Here is a 25,315-nt window from a genome sequence, read left to right on the forward strand (position 1 = left end):
ATAACGGTCTTTGGCGCATTCGCTAACCTGACATGTGGCATTATGTCGACTTAAACTTTTGCAGTTATGAAATTTTAAGGCTTATATTATATTACATATTTAGATATAACGGGTCCGTCATGTCACGAATTTGCGTGAGTGAAATATTTTTGAGACATAAGTTGAAATTATTAAAGGCTGTTAAAAATATTTTCTTTAAATTAAATCCCAATGGTTGCATAATTTTCCAATTATTCCATTCTATAATTAATTTAATTTAAAAGTAAGTCAATAAGTTAATAGTGTTGCAACATGCTGAACAGTAAAAGATACTGTATTCAAAAAAATACTACGTACTTCGAAGAAGTCACCGACAAAACCGACATGAAAATAAAATAAGAAAACCGTAATTAAACATTTCGGTTAACACTAAAGCAATTTTACTTAAAAACCAAGGATACCATTGCGTTGCTGGTATTTTTCAAAACGTCTAACTTTTTGCACTTTTTGTCATCAACCTCATTGTCTGTAACGACTCATTTCTAAGACAACCTATTCAATTCGCTAAAGCAATTTGTGCAAATGGCCCTTGCTTTATTAACCCAACCGTCCATAAAACACGAAGGTTATATGAACAATGCTTTGTTACTTCATAGATGTAGCGTCATTTATATTTGGCAATTACCTGCGTAATGTGCCGACAAAGAAAATTGCACAGTTTGCGTCAAAAGCGAAAACGTGTTTTGTGGAATATTTCACAAAAGGGACGAGATTAGAAAATTTCGCCAGCTCTGTCGGGGTGGCCGGTTAGTTGTTGGGATATAGATATAGGAGAGGACAACGACCCTACGCAAAATTCGCTGCATTGGGCTAGGTCTAGTACATGCGCGTATGCTGCTATGAACACGGAAGCGGCGGAGAGGGAGCGCGCTATGCACCCGCTTCCGGCAAGAGAGGGAAAAAGGCATGAATGAGTATTGAAGCCTGCCCCAAGAAGGGGGAAATCGAGTTTGCACTGCGGAGCGGCGCTTCACAGATACGGGTATAGACAGGCCCTACGTCGAGCATTACACTAAATGGAATCAATAATCGTTCCGCCGAAAAACATATGCATTTTTATATTTGAAAGACACAAGCCCACAACGTGCTCCTTGCAATCAAATACCTTAAACAAAGCTATCGTATTGAAATAGGTACGTCCCGATTGCTTCTGAGAACTTTTCTCTTAGGAAACTTATTTCGAGTTGTGTCTTTTCCTATCCTTTGAAGCCGCGTCATATAATTTATGTATCTCGCCGGGGGCGGCGTGGCTTCATGTTTCGGTAACAGCCAACTATCAAACTTCCTTTTGGCATGTTCTGAAGTCGCTAGAGACTTGAAACTTTGAACCCATTTTAGCCCAAAATTTTACAAGTTGGCAAAATGTGATACTAAGCACTTACTCTAAATTCTACAAATTTATATATAATCTATAATATTTATTTATTTATTTTATTTATCTATTATGTGTCTATTATGTATTTTATTTATCTATCAAATGAATATATTTTCCGTCACCCTAGGCCCGTAAGTGGGTTTTTCTTCCCGCTACACGAGAAGAAAATCTCACTTCCTGGCCAAGGCAAGACGTAAAACTTTATACAAACCACGGGCGGTAATTCGTAAAGCCCCAGATCGCATATTTATGGCCTTCACCTTCGGTTCGGGCCACAAACACCTGCGATCTGGAGCATTTACGAATATTTTTCACACTTAGATCTACATTTCTACCCTGCTCATAGTAAAATCTCTGACCCACTTAGATAAAACACATGGACACACACAGACCTCCGCAATGAGAAGTTAAAAATAAATGAATGCAAATTAATTTTTTAATCTGGACGACCAGGCAATCAGAGCTCTCAAATCTAAACACGAGGAAAGTTACAGTTTAGAAGCCTAAAGGAAATTGTTTAGGATGTCAACGACCTGTACTGTGCTGTACCCAATACTCGCACAGTACAACGCATTGCCCGCACACGGCCGCAGAGCGATTTATTCGCCGTGGCGGGCAAGAGCGGGACCGACGCCGGGCGGCGCGAGTAGTGTGGGACGGCGCGGCGGCCCAGGCCGTTCACCCCGGAAGATTCAGTGTTTTGATACCGCTCAAGCCTCCGACGATGGAAAACTGCATTTTCTTTAACGCGCTACAACTTTTCACGCTCTGATTGCTTGTCAATTGGTTAGGTTCAATTTCAAATGGCGCCAATCAACATTTCTATTCAACATAAATATTGTAAAGTGTCATTCAATAGAACTTACTTAAAGTTACTAGTAAATTAACATTCAGTGTCAATTTATAGTATGGCGGGTTGTTTACATAGTTAGCAAGTTCTATTGAATGACACTTTATTTGTATTAGATTGCGTTTTAATAATTAGGTATATTAGAAACTTTAATTCTTAAAACAAACTTCAAAATCTCATCAGATCTATTAATGACATAATGTATAAAGAAATCTTAATCTAGCATGAGTGACATTGAATTCCGTGATACGCGTGTCATTTTTATAAGCTCTCATTTACATTGCAAATTGCATGGCACGTGAATCGATAGAGGCTGTGCCTGCAGCCCCAGACATTGGGGTAGGTCGCCCCCTAGACCTTCCATGTCCTACGGCAAGAAAAATACGCATCCATACCTATAATAGTCAGACTCATTGATAAATCGGTCAGGGGTCGGCGGCACGAGACCGGGTAATACGTAGTAATGAGTATTCTAAGGGTTAAACATAAACACTAAGTTCGTTTTTGTAGGTACCTATAAATAGTTTTACTAGGATTGTAAAGAATTTCTACAGTATTATTTAATAGAAATAGCATATCTAATCTAATTAATGAGTTTTTTCAAAATAATATTTTAAAGCTCTGTATAGTTTAAGCTTGCTTATTGATGGTCCAGCTTTAGCAGCAGCAGATTAATTGGTTTCATCCCAAATCCCAACTATAAAAAAATCACATTAAGTCTATATTAAACTTACAGAATAATAAGAGTCTGTGTTACCTGAAACAAAAAACACTATTAAGTACATACAATCTGATAATATGTGCACAACGAATATTTAAAATTAAATAGTCCGAGCAGAACTCAAACAAAGACTTTTACAACACATTGCATATTGAAAACACGTCCATCATTGAATGCTAGCAGTTTCAGTTGTTAACAGATTACAGCCTGTAAATAGTGGAATCAATATTGGATAATGGGAGGTGGTGGTGGTGGTACTGGTGGTGGCGCGGCGTGGCGGCTGTGGAGGCCCAACACCCTTACCACTTACTACACTTGTTTTGCAAAAACACGCAACCTATGCTCACGTGTGCGACATCAACATGGGATGGATCTTTTAACTAATTATTCACATATTCTCCATATTGTATGTATGTAGTAATATGTATTAGGTAATCTTTTGTAAATTATATAAGTATTAGTGTTGAATCATAATTTTGTAGGTTTATTTTATTATGTTTATATATAATATTTGACTTTTCGGTTCCATTTCTAGTTATAATTCATGAATCTCCTGCACCAACATTACTGTCTCTGTTTGACCCAATGGTTGACTGGTAGAGAATGCCTTTTGGCATTAAGTCCGCCATTTGTACATTTTTCTTTCTTTGTGCAAAAAAGTTTAAATAAATAAATATTCATGGCTACTAATGCCCTATAAGCATATTATTTTATGAAATTATTTTAACTAAGGAACACTAATATATAAATTATGAACTGAAATAATAATTTATTATTTATTCAATAAAAGTCAAAACACAAATAAAAAAAACAATAACTACAAATAAATACAGCACAATACATTAATTTAAAAAAATCAAAATAAACAATAAGTATTAAAAAAAAATAACTGAAATAGATGACATATACTACCTATACAACAAGTAACCAAGGCCTCCAGTATCCAGCCCTGGAACATTTGTTTTAGTTCCTAATACCCCTTTAAAAAATATTCATGAATCATGATTCAAAAAATATAACACATTGTTTTAGGATTTTTTAATTAGAAAGGCATTTAGATTGCAGTTTTTAATCCACTTAAATATAAGTTTCGAGAAAATACTCTATTACCATGTAATTCTAATCCAAATACCATATTGATGGAAATACCTGATTTGTTTTTAATCATTGGAGGTGTTTGGTGGATCCTGTAGGCTACCCCGAGATCCCAGGGTAGGGGTGCGTCGTGTCGTCGACCCGCGATAGTGAAAGCGTGTTCCGGGGTGGCCCAGGCTTTCGCTACCGCTCTCACGCTACTCGCTCGCACGTTGTTTTCAACTAGTTTTAATTAGTGCTTTTTATCAGCCGCGCGGACTGATCCGCGCCAAATCTACTTATAAACAGGGTTATGATATATCGTATAATGTAATCATTGAATCATATTCGTTTCATTCACTGTTTCATTATTACAATAGTTTCCGGTCAAAATTGTATTCACTAAAGTTTTATGTCTTAAGTAGCATGCATAGTTACATATAATAACATATAGTAAGTAGCATGCATAGTTTATCTTGGCAAATTATACGTAAGTACCTACCTAAATTAATACATGTTATAGATTTTTTCTAATATTAGTTAACTCAAAATTGTAGAAATAAGTATCCTAATTGTAGAAAAGAGTATTTCAACGGACTCCGCATTCTGAAGTCAGGCTTGAGTCTAAGGAAAATTGCTACCGGTCAACAAATTAATGCTTTGATAATTATCCTATCTATGACTTATCCTTTATACTTTCTTTAAGTTTTTATAATAGAAAATAGTTTTATTAAAATAGAAAGTAGCTTGGAGTGCGATGATCGTCAATAAGGCCTCGCCTCGGATCGGGAGCACGGTCGCGGCCGCTCGCGGTACGGAAGTAATGAACTTGAATGCAGTTCGCGGCGCCGCCGCCGTCCCGCTCGAGCTCCTAGCCAAACCCTAGGCGCGAACGTGACGCACTCACTGCATTTGCTGTCAAATTCGTCCGCATTCTCCATCACCGGCCGCTTTCGTCGTCGATGCGTTTATCGGAACGAGACGCGAATATGTGTGTCGATTGCATTCTCGTCGTAAAAGTGCATCTAGGTCGGTCGGCGCGGCGGGTTAGTACGATGCGAAGCGGGTAGACGTAGGGCAGGTCGGAGCTGTGGCCTCCGTTGCATAATGCGCACAGCGCTTCGGCGCCCAGCACGCCGGCAGGTCCCGAGCCGCCCCGGCGCCCGCCGGGCTGGCCACGAGCGCGCCGGCTCCGGCCCAGAGTCCCGCTGCCAGAGCTCCGCATACTCCTCGAGTGCCTCAAGTCGCTCGACACCGCTCCGCTGAACGCTCTTCTTCACTAAACCAATACACTTTTCGCGACGCAAAGAATACACGGAAATAAGAAGTTTGGGTGCACTTAATAAGGAATGACATTGTAAGTTAAATTATTTATTTTTCAAAAAATTTACTACTACCGAATTGATTATGATATCAATCAGGAAGTGGAGTGTAATGAAAGCAGATCACAACATAAAGTGCTGCCCATTGAAGCAATTTTCCTAAGAAGCGGATAAGATTAGTGTTTCTAATGTCGAAATAAGTGTCAGTGAAGTTATAATATTCCTAATTCGGTAAGTTATCGAATTTTATACCGTCTGATCATCTGACTTGATTAAAATATTCCGCGTTAAAAAAATCTTCGGTGTTATTTTAAGATTATCTTGGAATGAGAGACTAATATTTATTACCAGCCATGGTAATTCAGTATTAATTAATAAAACCATAAAAAGCTGCTTGTAAATATGTTTTAAAATTACGAGTATAATGAAAGAAGATGAGGCTATAATTACTCATAATATGTATTTGTATTCCATGAAGAAACATCATTATACATAGTAGACATTTGCACTTATAGTAAGTATAACGTCAAATGTGTAAAAAAGTAAAAGTACTATGTTGTTTATTGTTTAGTATAGGTAGTAAATTAATTTCAGCGTCTATTATGCATATACCATACCAAATTATATGCTACACACTACATATTAGCTTAGTTAGCTTAAAATTAAAAAAAAATCCTAACTATTACTTATGCGTTATGATCTCAAGGTTATGCAAAGTATTGTGCAGTTATCTTCACATAATGCAGATAACGTTGCACTTACGTGCTCTTACACAACTGATATCACCAAACATTTCCGCATTTGTATTTGTCTAACAGTTACATAGCGCATAGAGATGTATGCGAGCACTTATAGGTACATCATTTTATTATTAGACGGCAAGGTTAACTGTTCCCGTCGCACTCTGGCATAGCCGATGCATGCGATATTAACACATGAGTATAAGTACATGTACGATGCATTTTCATAACTAGAAATCACGGATGTAATCTAAATTGTAGGAAGCTAGACGATATGACAGTCTCAGTGCTCAAGCCCGTTTACCAGTAAGTGTCTCCAACATATCTGATTTGTTTAATAAGAGAAGAGATATAAGGCATTACGCGTACCTAAATGTATTAATTACCTGACAAAGGTAATCTCAGTAAATATAGAAATGGATATGTTATGTACCTAATCAAAAGGTACCTATTTAACTTTTTAGATAACTAGATTAACTAGCCATAATCTTTTGCGATTATAATCTTGTTAGTTAGTATTCCGCGTTTCCCATAAATAAAATGACGCTCTTTGTTTATTTAAAATATTTAAATTAGGATTTCAGTAAGTATATTTTTCTTAATCGCATTTATGTAGAACAAAAAATATTATAATTTGATATGTAGTAAAATATCTGGACGCACTGGTATCAAATCAGAATTAAAAAGTAGGTAATATTTTTAAAATCTGTATGCGTCTTTTCGCTCACAAGTCCTACAAATCACTCATGACAGGGATAAGCCGTCGCTCCGAGTCGCGTATTACAGCATCCGTACGAGTAACCGTAGCTCAAGGCTGTATTATATCATAAAGAAAGGCACAATTAGCTAAGGGCCCGATTCGGATTTTGAAATAGACATCTGTTAGATATCTTTTAGACATCGCCAAGATACGATAACGATATGTTTAAGATCTAACCTGTCAAATTTGACATTTGCGCGATTCTGGAGATGCTCTTGAACGATTTCCCCAAGATATGGCTTAGAGATCCAATTCACATCTAATAGATATCTAACTCTATCTAACGTAAAAGTGACATTGATTGCTCGAATTGCGCTGCAAAAGAGAACTAGTTGAAATCTAAACTATAACGTATCTAGAATGGATCTAGTACGTGTCGTCTCTTGTGAGTATCTTGAAGTTCGAATACGGCAGTAGGAGTATTTTTCAATATGCACACGTGACCTTGCGCGTTTGGCGTCGCTTGCATCGCCCGCAATAAAACTGGCGATCATTTGTTCTGTAATATACTGCGGAAATATTTCACGGAAATAATAACGGCATTTCTGTGAATATTTAATGTTATTGCGATAACAAGTAAAAATTTACTCCTGAAAATTGTAATAAATGTAAAATATGTTCTATTCACGGTACCCTTCTCGTTTACTGAAACGAGAAGGGTACCGTAAAATGGGGTGAGTAGGGTCAAAACTGAAATTCAAACCTCGATAATATTTTATTAATACATATGAAAACTGAATGGTGTATATAATAAGTGTTCCGGACGTTTGTATTTTAGTTTTTATTTTATTTTGGGTAGTTCCATTTCATAATTTTGACGATAAAGAGGAAAACCCACCTCACCCCGTAGTGCCTCGTATTTGGGGTGAGAGGGGTTTTCATACAAAGGTGATTTTGGAAGATTGTTGGATCGATTTTTTTTTATTATGCGTATTACTATAGCTCCATTTTAAATTGGAATACATTATTTTTGTAGCAGTAGCCTTAAAATCCCTTCTGACCCCCCTCTCAAACCTTCTCTCCCCATTCATAACCCACCTCTCCCCGCGAAACCTACTCACCCCGTTTTACGGTACCTACGATAGTCACTGGACTATGATAGTTATTTGTATGTCAAATCATCAAATCAAATCTTTAATAATTAAATATTTCGATATATTCTACTTCAAGATTACATAACCTAGTCTTTTATAAAAGTACAAGTTACAAGTGCCTATTTTATAGAGATGCTCTATAAAAATGCGCTGTTTATATTAGGCGAAGTCATAAGTAGATAATTAACGAAGTGAACTGTAATTTAAACTAGCTCTTGAGTAAGAGAAAATACCAAATGTATTAGGAGCACAAGAAAATACGATACCTTAACATTTAGAAGAAGAGATCGCTATTGTGACAAATAACAGTTATATCATAAGGTTTTAAATATAAAACGAACGTTATATTATGTTTAATGTTGCTAACAATACCTATGTCCACTTAATATAGGTACCTACTTAGGTAAACATAAAAAAAAAACTCGGATGGCCATTACTCTTATTTAGAGATTGGTGATGTATTCGTAGAATTATTAAGAGTTAATTACGCAATAGTCGTAAGATGAGAAATATTATTTTAACGTAGGTATTCAGCACTTTTATAACATATTAACCGTTTTTTAAAGTTAATCCATTTCTTTAAAAGTTATGTCATTAGTCCCGCACATAGGGAAAATTCTAAATAGAACCAAACCGAAAATGCGCCAACAATGGGGCTATTCATAAATTACGTCATTTCAAATTAGAGGGGGGGGGTCTGGACATTAGATGATGATAGCAAGACGTAGGGGTCATTCGAAGCATGATTTTTTGAATGATTTTAGGGCGGGGGTCAAAAATCGATGACGTAATTTATGGACAGCCCCAATAGGCGGCAGGTCATTAGGCGAAATTTCGCCTGACCGGTCTCACAGGTCACATGCGTGTAACTGTTAAAGAAGCCTGCAATGTGCGGGCGCAGCGGTGACGTCGCGACGCCAAAGGGCAAGTTCAAGTGCGCGCGCCAAGGTTGCCCGCTGCGCTGCGCTGGCGCCGCGCTCGCCAGTATGTAACACATGTTTACATTAGATCAGATAACTGAAAGTAATGACTTTCGTAATGTCAAACGTAACTCTCTGTTATTTAGAATTACAGGGTTTCTATCCGGTAGAAAGTAACGCCGACTGTATCTCTAGTCACTTTTCTGGGTAAGGTATAGGCGCATTTTATTACGAGCTACATTATGTTGCATTTTTCAATTCAATTCAATTCAATTTATTTATTCAATAAAGATAACACTGATCTAATATTTGTTAGTACATTCTTAAAAATAATGTTGTGGGTGGTGTGGGCGGCGGTAATCGCTTACCATCAGGTGATCCGTCTGCTCGTTTGCCTCCTATATCATAAAAAAAAAATGTTGGTACTTAAAAGCTAAATTAGATTTGACATTTAAAATTACATATTTCATTAATTACAGGACAACACTCATGATCAGCTATCATCTTTAGGATGCTGTTCGGGCTATCTCTCGTTCTGCTCAACAAAGACGCTGCTTTTTTGCGCAAAATTGCTGCAAATCCATCCGTGCGTGACTCCGCGAACATGTTGGATGCGCTGCAGAACTTGGGCAGGCCAATCAGCATCCTAAAGGCATTGTTGTACTGCACCCTAATAGCATTGTATGACTTTTGGGTATTTTTGCTCAATAAGAATTGATAAGAATAAGAATTGTTTATTGTCTCCTCCATATATTTTTTACGTCGAAATAAATCATGTTTATTGTTTATGAAAATAAAATAGAGTTAGATTTACTTATACATAATAAAATAAACATAATCAATTTATATACAGAACAAAAGTGAGAAGATTTTTTTGTATTAAAGGCAAAGGGTTCCAGTCTCAGCGTGTGCCGGGTCTAGGTGGCCGGCGCTGGTTTTCAGACCGGATCAGATCTGATACTTGGGCGTTTTTTTTTTAAAGTTGTCCCTTACACTTTTTTTTCAAATTTGGGATTGTTTATGTTATTTCCACTCAGAATCACGAGCTCTTTCTATCGTAATGGGAGAAAAAAAGTGTCCCAAAATGTCCATACATTTTTCGATTTTTCCAGTCCGCGACCGCCATACAAAGTCTATGAAAAATGGTGACGGAATGGAAATAAAAACCTTAGGACACTTTTTTTCTTCAGTTTTTTTTTCCACAATCATCGAAGTTAACGAGCCTGCATATGTTACAAAATACACTCTTATGTCGCTTCATTTATACTATTTCATTTAATTACATATTACTTTAGTACCTACGTGAAGATAGTTAATTTTTTAGTACGAATTACTATTTACAATTCATAATATCCTGTATTTGCTAGCTAGTTTATTAGATGTGGTGACATGTGACATTATGATAACATACTTATAAACAAATATTGTTAGATTGTTTGACATAACAAACCGATTATATCAAATCCGCTTACATAATGATTAATGATTAATCAATTCCGCCTGTCTACCAACATTTAACAAACTAAGATTTTATTGTTTACAATTGAGTTAAGTAATTTTCATCAAAAAAGAGTTCGATCTTCCATGGTCAGAATTACGGAAGTCCCTACATGTACATACTCGTACAGGTACATTACATTACATAGTACCTACAGGATTTGCAAAACACCCAAGATTACTGTTAATTAAGTATAATTAAGTATATAGTATACAACACGCAGGTACAAAAAACGAAGAAAACTGCAAGCGTTTATCGATACGAGTAAATAAACGAAGGCATTCTCGCTCTATAATCGGCAGGGGTGCGCATCGCGTGTGACATTGCTCTTGCGCAACCGGTCACGTGCGCGAGGTGTGAACATGCCCTTACGCAATCATTAGCTTCATATAACAGTCCGGTAATTGTTTCTTGAGTTTAGAGGCCCGATTCGGATTTTGTAATAGACATCGCCGAGATACGATAACGATATGTTTAAGATCTAACCTGTCAAATTTGACATTTCCGCGATTCTGGAGATACTCTTGAACGATTTCCACGAGATATTACTTAGAGATCTAATTCACGATATCTAACACGATCTATCGTAAAAGTGACATTGGTTACTCGAATTGCGCTGCAAAAGAAAACTAGTTGAAATCTAAACTATAACGTATCTAGAATGGATCTCGTACGTGTCGTCTATTGTGAATATCTTGAAGTTCGAATACGGCAGTACGTAACTTTTTTTGACTTCAGTATAAATTTGCGCGGCTTCTTTTCGACAGAGTCATCCTTCTCAGAGGAATGATTTGACACACATATAAAAGTACGCTCGTGTTCTTTCCTTACTATTTGTAACTTTCAAAGCGCCTATAATTCGCTTCATTTTCGCTTTCAATTCAATTCAATTCAATTCATATTTATTCCAGATAACAACAGATCCATATTACATTAAAATTAAAAATTAAAATCACGAACACACTTAAGGTAATAATTTAAAATTAAAACTAAAACAATAATCCAGTAAAAGTAAAATAAAATTAAAACTTTAACTTACCTACATATTTACGAATTAAATGGGTTTATGAATAGAAACCATTCGTTTGGTCCATCTGTTTAGAACATTAAGATGAAATTGGAATAGGAGTTTCCAAATGTGTAAACACAATTTAACTGCGTTGACATAAAATTAGTGTCATAAATTACAATGTGGGAAAGCAAAAGCAAACGTTAAAACTCACTTTCAAACCATGTTATATAACTACTATAATTATGTAATGTACCTATAGGTACTCGTAATACGTATTTTATAGCGCTGGTGGCCTAGCGGTAAGAGCGTGCGACTTACAATCCGGAGGTCGCGGGTTCGAACCCCGGCTCGTACCAATGAGTTTTTCGGAACTTATGTACGAAATATCATTTGATATTTACCAGTCGCTTTTCGGTGAAGGAAAACATCGTGAGGAAAGCGGACTAATCCCAATACGGGCCTAGTTTACCCTCTGGGTTAGAAGATCAGAGGGCAGTCGCTTTCGTAAAAACTGGTGCCCACGCCAATCACTGGGATTAGTTGCCAAGCGGACCCCAGGCTCCCATGAGCCGTGGCAAAAATGCCGGGACCCCAGGCTCCCATGAGCCGTGGCAAAAATGCCGGGACCCCAGGTTCCCATGAGCCGTGGCAAAAATGCCGGGACAACGCGAGGAAGATGATGAGGTACTCGTAATATTAGTTAGGTGACGTCATCGCCAGGAAATAGAAGTTAGAATCGTTTAATAATAGCTTGATTTTGGCACACCGAGTGATTGGCATGGTCAGACTGTTGTCAAACTATGCAACGTTCATTTCACTCTTGTCGTCATTATTCTTCACTTGAAATTAAAAAGCGGCCAAGTGCGAGTCGGACTCGCCTATGAAGGGTTCCGTATTTAGGGGATTTATGACGTATTAAAAAAAACTACTTACTAGATCTCGTTCAAACCAATTTTCGGTGAAAGTTTGCATGGTAATGTAGGATTTTTTTTAGTTTTATCATTCTCTTATTTTAGAAGTTACAGAGGAGGGACACACATTTTACCACTTTGGAAGTGTCTCTCGCGTAAACTATTTTAAAACAGTTTAGAAAAATGATATTAGAAACCTCAATATCATTTTTGAAGACGTATCGTAATTTTTTTTTTCATCACATCCATACGTGACGTGACGGTTTGATGAAAAAAAAATTTTTTTGAGTTTCAGTTCTAAGTATGGGGAACCCCCAAAATGTATTGTATTTTTTTTTCTATTTTTGTGTAAAAATCTTAATGCGGTTCACAGAATACATCTACTTACCAAGTTTCAACAGTATAATTCTTATAGTTTCGGAAAAAAGTGGCTGTGACATACGGACGGACACACAGACAGACATGACGAATCCATAATGGTTCCGTTTTTTGCCATTTGGCTACGGAACCCTAAAAAGGGATTATACAAATTCAGTGTTTAACCTTTTCGCCGCCACGTCAATAAGTTGTCATCAACGCCATGTCAAAAATTGCATGTCAGGCAACCTGTATAACATATCAAGTTGTGGCGTGTGGGGCACATAGACTAGGAATCCTCTAGACGGAGTTTGGTTTCATGAAACCAATACGGGGGTGCGGGGGGACGAGGTGAGCGAATCCCGTGCCGTGATTGGTCCGTTCAAAGACACGGACCAATCACGGCACGGGATTCTGACACTTTGACTCGAAGATGGAGTAAAACTACCGTATATAGTGGCAGAGGGGGTAGCGTTACTATGCTCAGTCTAGAGGATGTCTTGTCTGTGGTGGGGCACGAAATGTACTGACTTTATATCAAGTCAATGGCCGCGAAAAGGTTAATAGAGTCTGTGCGGAACGAGAAGAGCCGTGAAATGTATGGGCTCCAATACATTCTACGACTCTTCCCTCTCCGCACAGACTGTACAAGGAGATTTTTCAACCCTTAGCCATATTTTGCTAGGTGAATAAATAGGTTGCACTGAGCAACATTTACAATGAGACCAACGAGGAACACGCGAATTTTTTTCAAATCAAATGTCGATGTTTTCTATGGGAGAGCCATAATATTTTAGAGCTTTCTAGGTTGGTCCCGATAAGCTACCGCGTATTTATTGTCAACTCCAGTAGAGTACCTACTGCTTAAAATCGTGTACTGTACACTAGAGGTGCCACGAATATTCGGCAACTATTCGGTATTCGGCCTATTCGGCCACTTTGCCGAATATTCGGTATTCGGCCGAATGTTGCCTACTATTCGGCCGAATACCGAATATCTGTTGCACCTACTTAAAAAGAAAAATTGCACAATATATAACCAAAAACTATGTAGGTATATTTAGAATGTGTTCTTGTAAACTTGTTAAATACGAAGACCCTTTTTTGAACATTTGTTGATTAAATAACATTCTATTTTTATCATGAGTCTGTTTTATTTGACTCTATTCCTTAATACTGTTCAACAAAAATACATATATCTCAGTTAACGTCATCTAACGGTGAGCTTTGTAAGCGATCAGTTTTCATAATAATTGTGACACAAAATGTTCGCATGTCATGCCGAATATTTGGTCGCCGAATATTCGGTATTCGGCCTAGAGAGGAGCCGAATATTCGGTATTCGGTATTCGGCCAAAACCACTATTCGGGGCATCTCTACTGTACACAGACGCGTGCGTCGAATCTACACATAATGTTTGGTTTGCGCAACGCGTTGAATGTCAAATGGGCCGGTTTCGAAAAACATATTTTTGGTCCCATCGGCAGTCCAGTCGTTGCACTCGCTCTTCCGGCGATTGTGCAACGAAGTGTTGAACTTGAGGTTGCTTCATGGCTGCCCGTGGATTGCAACATTGAGACAATCTTAGCTTTAAAGTTCTCGGTAGGATTGCGTCATGGAGACACCGTGGGGTTTTAACGATTTTTAGCGCTTCGAATCGGATCTGTCGTATAATTTGCTGTCATTATCATTATTATATAATTACAAGAAGTTTATTTTACGATTCAGTATACCATATAAAAAAGTGTTAGAGTTTGTGCAGAAAGAGATGAGTCGTGAAATGTATGAGCTCTCTTACATTACATTCCACGACTCTCGTCTTTCCGCACAGACTCTAATAAAGGTGCATTTTCTATATTTTAATTCTAATTCGTTTATTCTATATGTTCTTAGGTAGGTTTCTGCAGCAAATCAATGCGAGGTTTTTACAACAAATTACATAACTATTATTTATTTTTTAATAAAAAAAACACTTATTTAATAAAACCGGCCAAGTGCGAGTCGGACTCGCGCACGGAGGGTTCCGCACCATCAACAACAAATAGAGCAAAACAAGCAAAAAAACGGTCACCCATCCAAGTACTGACCCCGCCCGACGTTGCTTAACTTCGGTCAAAAATCACGTTTGTTGTATGGGAGCCCCACTTAAATTTTTATTTTATTCTGTTTTTAGTAGGGCTCCCGGTATCCGTGTTACACGCCGAAACGAATACCCGTGTTCTTAAGCCCGGCGGTGCTAAGAACACGGTTTACACGGAACCGCCGGGATCCGGATACGTCTCCAATAAACGTTCCCAAGACACGTTTCTCAGATACGTATCTCCGTTTACACGGGTACTTAACACCGGCCCGAACGGATCCGAAACAGTTTGACCCAATCAATGCTCTAGGTCTGGGTATGCAAGGTCTAATATTGAATGTTGACTTCAGATAAACTCGTTTGGCGTACGAATTTTTTAAAATGATTTATAACTGTGTTGATATAACATATTTAGCCAACTATACAATATATGAATCAAAGTAGGTGTCCCTATATTCTATATTGTCTACTATTTTTAATTTGAAACCTCGAGTAGGTTTAAAATTAAAAATACTAAATAGTCCCTAGTTTAAAACCTTAATTTTTTACTATGATTGCTGGTAATGTTTATCGCAAATAAAAGATACTTATTCTTATTCTTTAAGCAAATTTCATCACATAATTATATTTCAATCAAAGAAACACATTTTATATAGTGGTGTAAGTAATATAATAGTTTCGTGAAGAATAGATGTGTAGACAAATACTACCTATATTAGTTAAAATTAACAGTTAGAAAATAATTATGAATTACTTTGTGGTTATTTGTTATCTTTATCAATTTACTGCTGCGCGAAAACAGCAAATCTACCAACGACGCAAAAAAAAGTACTCGCAAGCGGCATTCGAAACGCTACCTTGGTTACCTTGCGATTATATTGCTACATACATTAAGATACATCTCAAAATTGGTAATCATTCATGTTCACGTGGGTCACTTTCACACGAGTGTTCAGGTAATAAATGCCGGCCGGCGCGGTGGTGTTCCATTCATTAGAACGTGTTGTTTTCCAATACCCTTTTGTCTGATATCGCCGAAAAGAATTAGGTTCCCAAACCATTATCAGAACTGCCACAGCCAATTATAAGCTTTATGTCGGTGTAATAAGGTGAACACGTCTACACAAGAAATTGTAACAAATGCAGCGGCAAACATTTAAGAAGTAAATGTTTCCCATTGTTTTAAAGCCGCACAGCCCGCACCACACTAAAAAGCTTTTTCTATGATAAGAGGGAGAGAAAAAACAATTAGAATGAACAAGAAATAAATATGATTTTTAAAATATTGTGTTTAAGTATTTAGTATGATTCCAGTTCGCCACTTAGTCGATCAATTCATAAAATACAGTCTTTCCAAGTTACTTTAATTTAAAATAGTTTTTGTTTTGTTGCTAAATATTGTAAATAATATTTATTAATACAGTCTTAAAGTTCATTTTATATGATAATAAGATGTAAGACTTTTCGCAAATTCAAAATTAATTATATTAAAAGTTGTAAGTACATTTCTTATTGGCACATGATTATTCTTTAATTTTTAAATAGTTTACTATAATAACACTAAGATGTCTGGCTTACGTATAAATAATAATTAGATTAAAAATATACATTTCTTATTAACAGAATATATTCGATGAAATATACCTATTCGAGAAAACTCGTATATACCTACATTGTAGGTAATATATCAGTGATATTATTGACAATTGATTGAATTTTTACAATTTACTTGTATGACTTATATCGACAGATTATTAAAAATGCATGGCCAGATTTTATCGTGTACAGTCTTCATACTTACTCTTTATTGCTTTTATATTTTATTACTAGCACTTTATATTTATTGCTATCAGGTTATATAATAAACCATTAAATCTTTATAAAATACTGTTTTGATAAGTAGCATAGGTATACTGCATTTCTAATTTTCTACTCGTATTGCAACATTGCAAGCAAAAGCTACCTGCTCAGAAAAGAGTTTTGTAAACCGTTTATTGGATTTCGACTCTATGAACAACGGAATAAGGTTAAATATGTCAGAAACTCGTCATAAATCTTTTGTCTATTCATTTTTAGCTCTTAAGTACGCCGGTTCGTTCCTTCGCTACTCGTCAAGGACGTGTCCGGAGCCACGGGTAAATAAGATCCGTTTCTTCGAATACTCGTTTATCCGTGGAGACGGATCTTAATTACACGTTTCTTAATTACACGTGTGGAACGGGCCAGAAAACCGTGTACGTGTTATTCGGAAACGGGTATTCGAAACGTGTAAACGAAACACGGACTCGACCGCGAGCCCTAGTTTTTAGTATTTGTTGTTATAGCGGCAACAGAAATGCATCATCTGTGAAAATTTCAACTGTCTAGCTATCACGGTTCGTGAGATACAGCCTGGTGACAGACGGACGGACGGACGGACGGACGGACAGCGGAGTCTTAGTAATAGGGTCCCGTTTTTACCCTTTGGGTACGGAACCCTAAAAAAACATTTATATCAAATATATGTGGTTAAATGTACCTATAGATACATTTTTGGTACATTTTCTCTAAAACAGCAAAATTTAACGAAAGCCTTGGCAAATGTTCAAACTGCAATTATTTATTGTAAACCTTGAAGCGCGTTTATTTTAATGCAGGAAGTAAATATATATTATTATAACAATATATACCTAGTTAAAAACATTTTATTTTTCTTTTATAGGTACATGCTGTCAGCGATTCAAGACAAATATGAACATGAACTGATTTGAAAAAACAATAATCGGTCAAAATGAGACTGGTGAGTACACTGATGGTTCAAAGCTAAATAATTTAAATTAACTTGTCTATTAGTGCCACTTGACCTTTTGCGCAAATTTGGAAGTGTCTAACGGCAAATTTAATTTGCGAAAATAGATATTAAGTAGGCAAAGGGGAAGTGTCGATGCGCAGTGGAAAGTGCGCACTTATCGCGAAACTGGGTCAGTAGTGGCACCTCCCCTTTATCGAGCGGCTCCGGTGGCGTCTCGCCGAGCTAAAATAAACCCTTTTAAGACAAAAATAAACTTCAAATCAGGTCGCTAAAGCCTTAGGATGCATGCGGGTGTGAAGTGGAAAATGCATTTCGCCGTGATGTTTGCATATTTTTGGGGCTTATTGAACGCTCAGCGGTGGTTTAGCGTCCTTTGAATATCTATTAGAATAATGAAAGTGTAGTTTAAAGAAATCTCCTAATACCCACTTTACAAGCACAACCCTTTACGATCAACAGTATTATAGTTAAAGACAAGAACTCCTTGCATTAAAAATCAGCTCAGCTTTTAACAATAAGTACTCTATTGTCAACAGTCAACGAGTGAAGAGGTAGCCAGCACGACGGTGGTGGGCCGCACGGGCAGCCCCGCGGCCGCCACCGCCGCCGCCGTGTCCAGCGCCAGCGCCTACGATGTCACGCGCATGCGCGAAGAGGAGTTCGAGAGGCTCACGGTGTACATAGTGATAGACGTGCCTTGCGAGCGGGGCACGCCCAACAGAGCCGAGAAGACTCTACCACGCAGCCTGGCTCTGAGGCCGTCAGCAGTTCTGTCCACTCCTAACACACCGGTAAGACTACTAACAGAAACCTTCAAATATTTTTCTTTCACTTTAATAAATGTTACCGGGATCCTGTTATCTATTCTCATCTCCACGATCACTAATTAATGTTGAAAATTTCGTACCTACAGACTGAAGGTGTGTGGAGCATAGGCGTAATACCCCGCGGCACGCGCTTTGGACCCTTTGAAGGCACCCGAACGCCAAACAAGCCCAACGACAAAATCTCTTGGAGATATTATTGGAGGGTAAGTCCACAAATATTACAAAAACTATAACATCAATCTTCCACTTTGCTTAAGACATCTTTGAGTACGACCCTTGTAAATAATGGATCAGTCTTCATTTAGTAGCGTCTTCTGAGCCATCTATCTGGCAAATAGGCACGTTCAACTAACAATGTAGCAAAATAGCTTTTGTACAATATGCACTAGTTATTCTTCTTTAACTAACCGATTCATCTCTATTTTGGGCCAGGTACAAGAAACTGTCAGACACCATACTTACGGAAATATAAAGGTGAGATCGGGCTTCATTTTTCATTCTTGGTGATGGTATCTTTTGTAATTGGCATGATATTTATAGATTACCAAATCAACCGTAACTATACATAAGTTCTTGAATAAACTTCTCTGAATGCAGATTTTTAGAAATAAGCATACGGCAATCCCTACATACATGAATATGTAGTTGTCAATTTTCCATACATGTATCCATTTAAGTACTAGCCCCTTTAACTAGCCATAACAGCCCACTCTTTTAGCCAATAAAACATCGTTATCTCCCGTTGTCAATAATGAAATGAGTGACACCGTGCGTCCTTGACTTTGCTATAAGCATTTACTAATGCACGCTATCTGCTGCACGCGCATTGTAATCGCGTATCTAGCCTGTCACGTGTCCGGTATAACACTTGTTCGTCTTTAATGTTGACTTAACTATAAATCCATCTTTTCCGATGAGTTGGGCATTCTTCTGGATTATGCATTTAACGCATGAAAACAAAATGAGTACACAAGTGTGCAAGTGCGATGCCATAATATTAAATTAATATTATATTGATGTTGATTTCTTACTGAATAAGGCTTCTGAATTTGTAAAAGTGTATATTTTTCATTCTGAAATGTCTATTTACAGATATTCAAGGATAGTGACTACTATTACCTTGATGGGTCGGACACGAGCGTGGCGAACTGGATGCGATACGTGGCGTCGGCTTACTCCTTGTCCGTGATGAACCTCGTCGCTTGCCAGCATCAAGAACACATATACTTCTACACCATAAGGTAACACTCACTACTTTCTATTCTATGAAATCCGATTCTCCTTGTATTGAATCATACATATAAAAAAAACATCGTGTTGGGCTGAACAGTTTGATTTAAATTCATGTCTGATTTCAGGGACATCATGCCAAACGAAGAACTGATGGTGTGGTATTGCAAAGATTTTGCAACGAGGCTAGGCTACGATATCGATCCTGAGCGAGCCACGTACTCTATCTGTAAGTATAGACAGCAAACAATTATGAATAGAAATATTATTTTCCTTGTGTGAATATAAATTTAACAACATCCCCTTATTTTTTTCAGGCAAAGAGGAAACAATCAAAAAGGCATATGGCATACCGCCAGCTCCAGTTCATCCCGAGATTGCTTTCAACCACATGAAGTATGTTCTTGGACTTACAAATGCCAAAGAACTTTTAGAGACTGAAATCCCGAGCAGACGTAGGAAGCGAGAACTGAGTGATAAATCGTTCCACGACAGTCCGCCCCTGCTGTGCCGGGAGGATCCCAGAAATGCCGCCAAAAATGACAGGACACTTGTCAGAACCGACATTTCCCCGACCATCATTCATTCAAAAGCTGAAAGCCCTGTTGTAAGTGAACACACACCTTTGTCACCTAGCGGCTTAATGCAACCACCGTCACCCGTGAAAGTGCACCACAGAGACAATCCAACTTTAATAATTCACCAACACAAAGAGAGCACATCACACGTGGTAATTCATCAAATGGAGAGCCCAAGAGTTCATGCTAATAGATCACCTGCTCAAAATCTTCACTTAAGGGACATGCGAGGACCTTCACCCATGGCTCAGCATCTTCAAGAAAAAATTGGAAATCGATCACCCAGCCTCTCTCATTGCGGACCCCACTATGACCATCACCTAGCCCCTGCCGATGGCTCTGTCAGGTCCGATGAAGGCTACCATAGCAATGGTTATCATGACGAATTTACACCTCCAGAAGATTCAAGCGACTCTGATGTTGAAAACTATGTTCTAGACTGCTCTAATAAAACAAATGAACCCAAAGAAACAGTTATTGTGCAGAAAATGGATCAAGATATGCATCGCAATGAATACAGGAAAGTAAAGATTAAGATGCCAAGAGCGTATCAATACCAAAATCACAAAGACATGGATTGCGAAAGTGAAAAAGAGCTGGTAATAGCGGAAGAAGTTGGGGACGTTTCACCTCAAAACCTATCGCCACCACGTCGCGACCCGGCGACTTCGACTGTCATCGTTCTAGAGTCATCTCAGAATACCGTTGTTCCATTAAATAAACCATATTATGAAGACGGATCAACGTCACCTTCCCCACAACCAGCTTTTATGAGGTGCTCCCCTTCTGACACTCGAATCCTAGAAACTATTTTAACTACAGGCAACCGGATTGATACAAACAATAACGATCCAAACCGTCGACAGCCCAACGCGACGCCCCCGCCATCTTCGCCCACGGAAATGGCTTACTCATACAAGAAGAGTCAAAGGTATGGAAATGCCTGCAGTCCGGACTCTAGTTCTAATTTAACACCGCTGCCATCTTTATTGCCACTGCCACAACAACTGCCGACGCCAAATGCAATGTCCGTTTATTCATCGTCACCACCGCATACTATTCCTCATACTACCGAGATTCGAGAAATCAGAGAAATAAGAGAAATAAGAGAAACGCGATATGAAAGTCACTATCCCAACTACTCGTACAATATTTATTCTCCACCGAATTCTACAATTATTACTCAACTTGGGTCCCCTCCTAGCACATATTCACCGACTGTTACTTCGACGCATCAATATGAAAGATCTCAAAACGGGCACAGCAATCATCACTATCCATCCACTACGAGTGTGATCACTCTCAAAAACTGTTCACAATTAAGTTTGATTCAAAATTCAAACGGGAGCCCGCAACTTGTCCCTCCGCATGGAAGCATGAGCCCCGACGACTCCTGCAGCCTAATGATGGGCCCTCTGAGCCCAAACTCGCAAACATCGCGCGGCTACAGAAGTTTACCTTATCCTTTGAAAAAGAAGGACGGAAAAATGCACTACGAATGCAATGTTTGTTGTAAAACATTCGGTCAGCTTTCAAACCTAAAGGTCCACCTGCGGACACATTCAGGAGAGCGACCATTCAAATGCAATGTGTGCAGTAAGTCATTTACGCAGCTCGCCCATCTACAGAAGCACTACCTCGTGCACACGGGAGAAAAGCCTCATCAGTGTGATATTTGCCAAAAACGATTCTCCTCTACATCAAACTTGAAGACTCATCTACGCTTGCACTCAGGCCAGAAGCCGTATGCCTGTGATCTGTGCATGCAGAAATTCACACAATTCGTCCACTTAAAACTTCACAAGCGGTTGCACACAAACGACAGGCCGTACGTCTGCCAAGGATGCGATAAGAAGTACATTAGCGCTTCGGGCCTTCGAACTCACTGGAAAACTACTAGCTGTAAGCCGAACAATATCGAAGAAGTCCTATCGATCACGAATGCTGCTAATACTGAATGTAAGTTTAATTTTTTTAATGCACCACACTCAATCATTTTTGCACTTTCATTTTTAATTTAATTTGCAATTTTCATTCAAATATTCACGAGAGAGTGTATACGCGAGCACCGCCGCGAGAGCAACTGCAGCGCGCTGCACTTTCTCTTCGCGGGTGAACCGTAACTTTCACTTGCGCTCTCACTGAACGCGGTCGATTTCAATTTCGCGTACACTTTGCAGGTCCCATCGACAAAGACTGCCACGAAAGGGAGGGGCTCGAGGCTTACGAGCTGCACTCGGCCGGGCAGGGAGGGCTGGTCGGAGGGGCGCGCGCGAGCGAGCTGCTGGGCGCGCACGCGCACACGACGACGCCGCACCTGGCGCCGCACGCGCCGCAGTACCGGCCCGAGCACGAGCACTACACCACCGGCGAGCCCCGGCCCAGCGTCATCGAGTCCAGCCAGCCACTCATCATCGAGTGCACCTGAGGCGCGCCGCCGCCGCCGGGCGCCCGACCCCGCCGCTACATGTGATCACTCAAGTATTTGTGTAAACTAAGGAACGATAGCGTGACGAGCGCGTCCTCTCGTCTTCTCCAGTGGCTATGAGATTACGTTTCGAACTTTAAGGTGTAAATATATTTTTGTTAATAGACGTAAGCGTAGGATCGACGAGAGAAGTTGATGAGTACTAAGTACTTAGATAAAGATTGTCCCGATTGGGAACGTGTATTATATTATGCTAAGCATTTGAATATTATTAGATCTAAGGTATGCAGCAGCCTTTGATTATAGACAGTAATGCTCAATTTTATACATAATGGTAGAATTCTATTGTAAATAGAAATTTTCGTGACATCGACTTTATTTTATTTAACTAAATTTCTATGCAATATGCACATATTTTAGCATTATTTGGTGTCGTTGTAAAAGTGGTATTAATATTTGCGCTTTTTATTTTCAATATTTTTTTATTTCAAACTCAGCTCTATATTTTATTCGTAAAGTAAGTTTATGAATACACGCTGCAGTTGTTGCAAAGTTAATATTTGTTTTCAACTTTCCAGTGTTTTAACAAATTAATGGTCACCAAAGAACGTCTCATATTAAAGTCACAAAGCTTATATTGATGCCACTTAGTTTCTGTAAAATCCACGACGTTTATTACAGAAGCACTGGTCGTTAAGGTTGTTACAAAGCCAGTTTATTGAATCGCATCAAGTCTCGGAATCATCAAGTAATTAGGGCTAGGTGCCAAAAGCGCTCATAATGTTTAAGTTATCCTAAAGAGATGTTCGTATAGTATTTTAAATCGTTGTTCCTAATGAATATTTGGAGAGTAAGCGCTTGCGCGCGCCAACTTAATTCTAATGTTATTAAGACTAGAATCGACGAATGTGTACATTATCCCTACGCTAGAACAAATGGTGCTTCACATCGTAGAGTGACGCCGGGCGGCGGCGGACGCCGCGCGCCGAGGCCTTACTACAGTATCTATCGTAACGTTAATTCACCAAGTCTACTAGTTACTATTTTGTATTAAATTCCAATTTCGATTCTCCTGTTCCAAAAGGCTGAAACAAAGTAATATAATATAACGTTTGGCGAATGTCGTTACTAAATGTTGGTTAAGTGTCGCACGTTAGTGGACGTGGATCGATAGATAAGATGTAAGCTTATTACGTGATGTAATACCAAACGATAGCTTTTTGTATATTTCTATGATTCATACTATGTATTAAGATTTTTACACGCAATCAATTTGAATTATGTCTGTACATTTTATACTTACTTACATATAGTAGGTACCTACCTAAAGTTTTATAACAATAATATGCCGAATACTCACCCTAATTATAGAGGGGCCGGCAGCACTATATATATCGACGTTACCTATTCGTGCCCTTATTTACCTACTATGATATCGTTAATATTTTTTCATCGTCGTTAATATTCATTACAAATTTTAATATTTTATGTATGTATAATTGATATATGGTATGTTTACCTATTAAACTATACCTAGTACAGGGTGCTGTACACAGGAACTAAAATACTGAGTGAAATCGAGTAGGTTTTTTGTCTACTTTATAGATGAAGTCGCGTCTTCTTGACAAACGATAAATGATGATTATTGATATAGGTGCATAAGTAGGCATGTAGTTACATTTTTATACCATCAGAAAAGATCCTAAGTAAAATATATGCTTCCGATTTCTTCCCAGCGTTCAAACTGATTTTATGAGATTGCACTTCTTAAGCACTTAAACGTATATAATATCAAATAAACATAAGAAATATTGGAACACCTACTTGAAGTCTTCTCGCCATTCCTTATATTATACCGTAAAAATGTTTTGTTTGAAATTACATCCAGTATACATCGTTTAATATTTGTTTTGAATAAAACTGTTTTGCCACTACTAAGTTTAGTAATGAAGTTGTCTTAGATTTTAATTTGCAGAACTGAAAAACGTATGATTGTTTAATATTGTTTAGTTGCTCGTTGTAAATACTTCCCCAAAAAGGGTAAGCTAATCTTCAAATGTTCGAAATAAGATATCAATCATTATGCCGTCATAAAACTGTATCAGTCTTGTATAAACGATAATAACACTTATAAATAAAATAGATCTTCATAAATAATATTTTTAAGTACTTAAGGTACTGTAAATTTAACATTATATATCGAGCATGTATCAACACACCGAAGTTATTAGATAAAATCACTTTGAATGTATCAGTTACGTCATTAACTTGTAAAAATCAATTAATAAAGAAACCGGGTTAGATCAATAGTTCAGTACACTGCAAATGAGAGTTGCAGAGCCTGTCGGGCTAGCACATGATTGGCGCGACAGTATCTCGCGGCGAGATAGACTACCCGTCCCTCTTTAATTAACATAGAAAAATACGGGTAGTCTATCTCGCGGCGAGATACTGTCGCGCCAATCATGTGCTAGGCCTACTGTGGATAGTGAAATACGTTTGAAATTGTATCTAAAAACATCGGTGAGAAGAAGCGTTAAACTACACTGTTTATGTAATGTTCCTCGTGCTCCTGCGCGGGCATGTGGGCGCTACCTATTGTAAAGGCCTGTAATTTTGTACACCTTGATCGGTAATTATTTTACAACACCAAATCCTGATAAAATAATAATAAAGCAGGAAGAAAATTAAAACAATGTGGTTTCAT

At 38.1% G+C, this 25,315-nt stretch overlaps 1 protein-coding gene across 2 annotated transcripts; it reads left to right on the forward strand.

Moving 5' to 3' along the window:
- Positions 1-5,104: 5,104 nt before the first annotated feature.
- LOC134650092 (PR domain zinc finger protein 1) lies at positions 5,105-24,947 on the forward strand. 2 transcript variants are annotated; one of them, XM_063504922.1, is made up of 9 exons: positions 5,105-5,416; positions 17,456-17,533; positions 18,082-18,336; positions 18,459-18,575; positions 18,805-18,846; positions 19,465-19,613; positions 19,731-19,831; positions 19,920-22,139; positions 22,361-24,947. In XM_063504922.1, exons 2-9 carry the CDS (start codon positions 17,525-17,527, stop codon positions 22,606-22,608), a joined length of 3,141 nt encoding a protein of 1,046 aa, XP_063360992.1. In that variant the 5' UTR covers positions 5,105-5,416; positions 17,456-17,524; the 3' UTR covers positions 22,609-24,947. The 2 variants fall into 2 exon arrangements, with proteins under 2 accessions (XP_063360992.1, XP_063360993.1); XM_063504923.1 differs by lacking the exon at positions 18,805-18,846.
- The last annotated feature ends 368 nt before the right edge of the window (positions 24,948-25,315 follow it).

Source organism: Cydia amplana, chromosome 8, assembly GCF_948474715.1.
Source record: "Cydia amplana chromosome 8, ilCydAmpl1.1, whole genome shotgun sequence".
In the NCBI taxonomy this organism is placed as follows: Eukaryota; Metazoa; Arthropoda; class Insecta; order Lepidoptera; family Tortricidae; genus Cydia; species Cydia amplana.

Coding starts and splice junctions, on each gene's coding strand:
- LOC134650092 (XM_063504922.1), top strand. Junction 18,337..18,458: donor TGTCCACTCCTAACACACCG/GTAAGACTACTA, acceptor TCGTACCTACAG/ACTGAAGGTGTGTGGAGCAT. Junction 19,614..19,730: donor ATATACTTCTACACCATAAG/GTAACACTCACT, acceptor GTCTGATTTCAG/GGACATCATGCCAAACGAAG.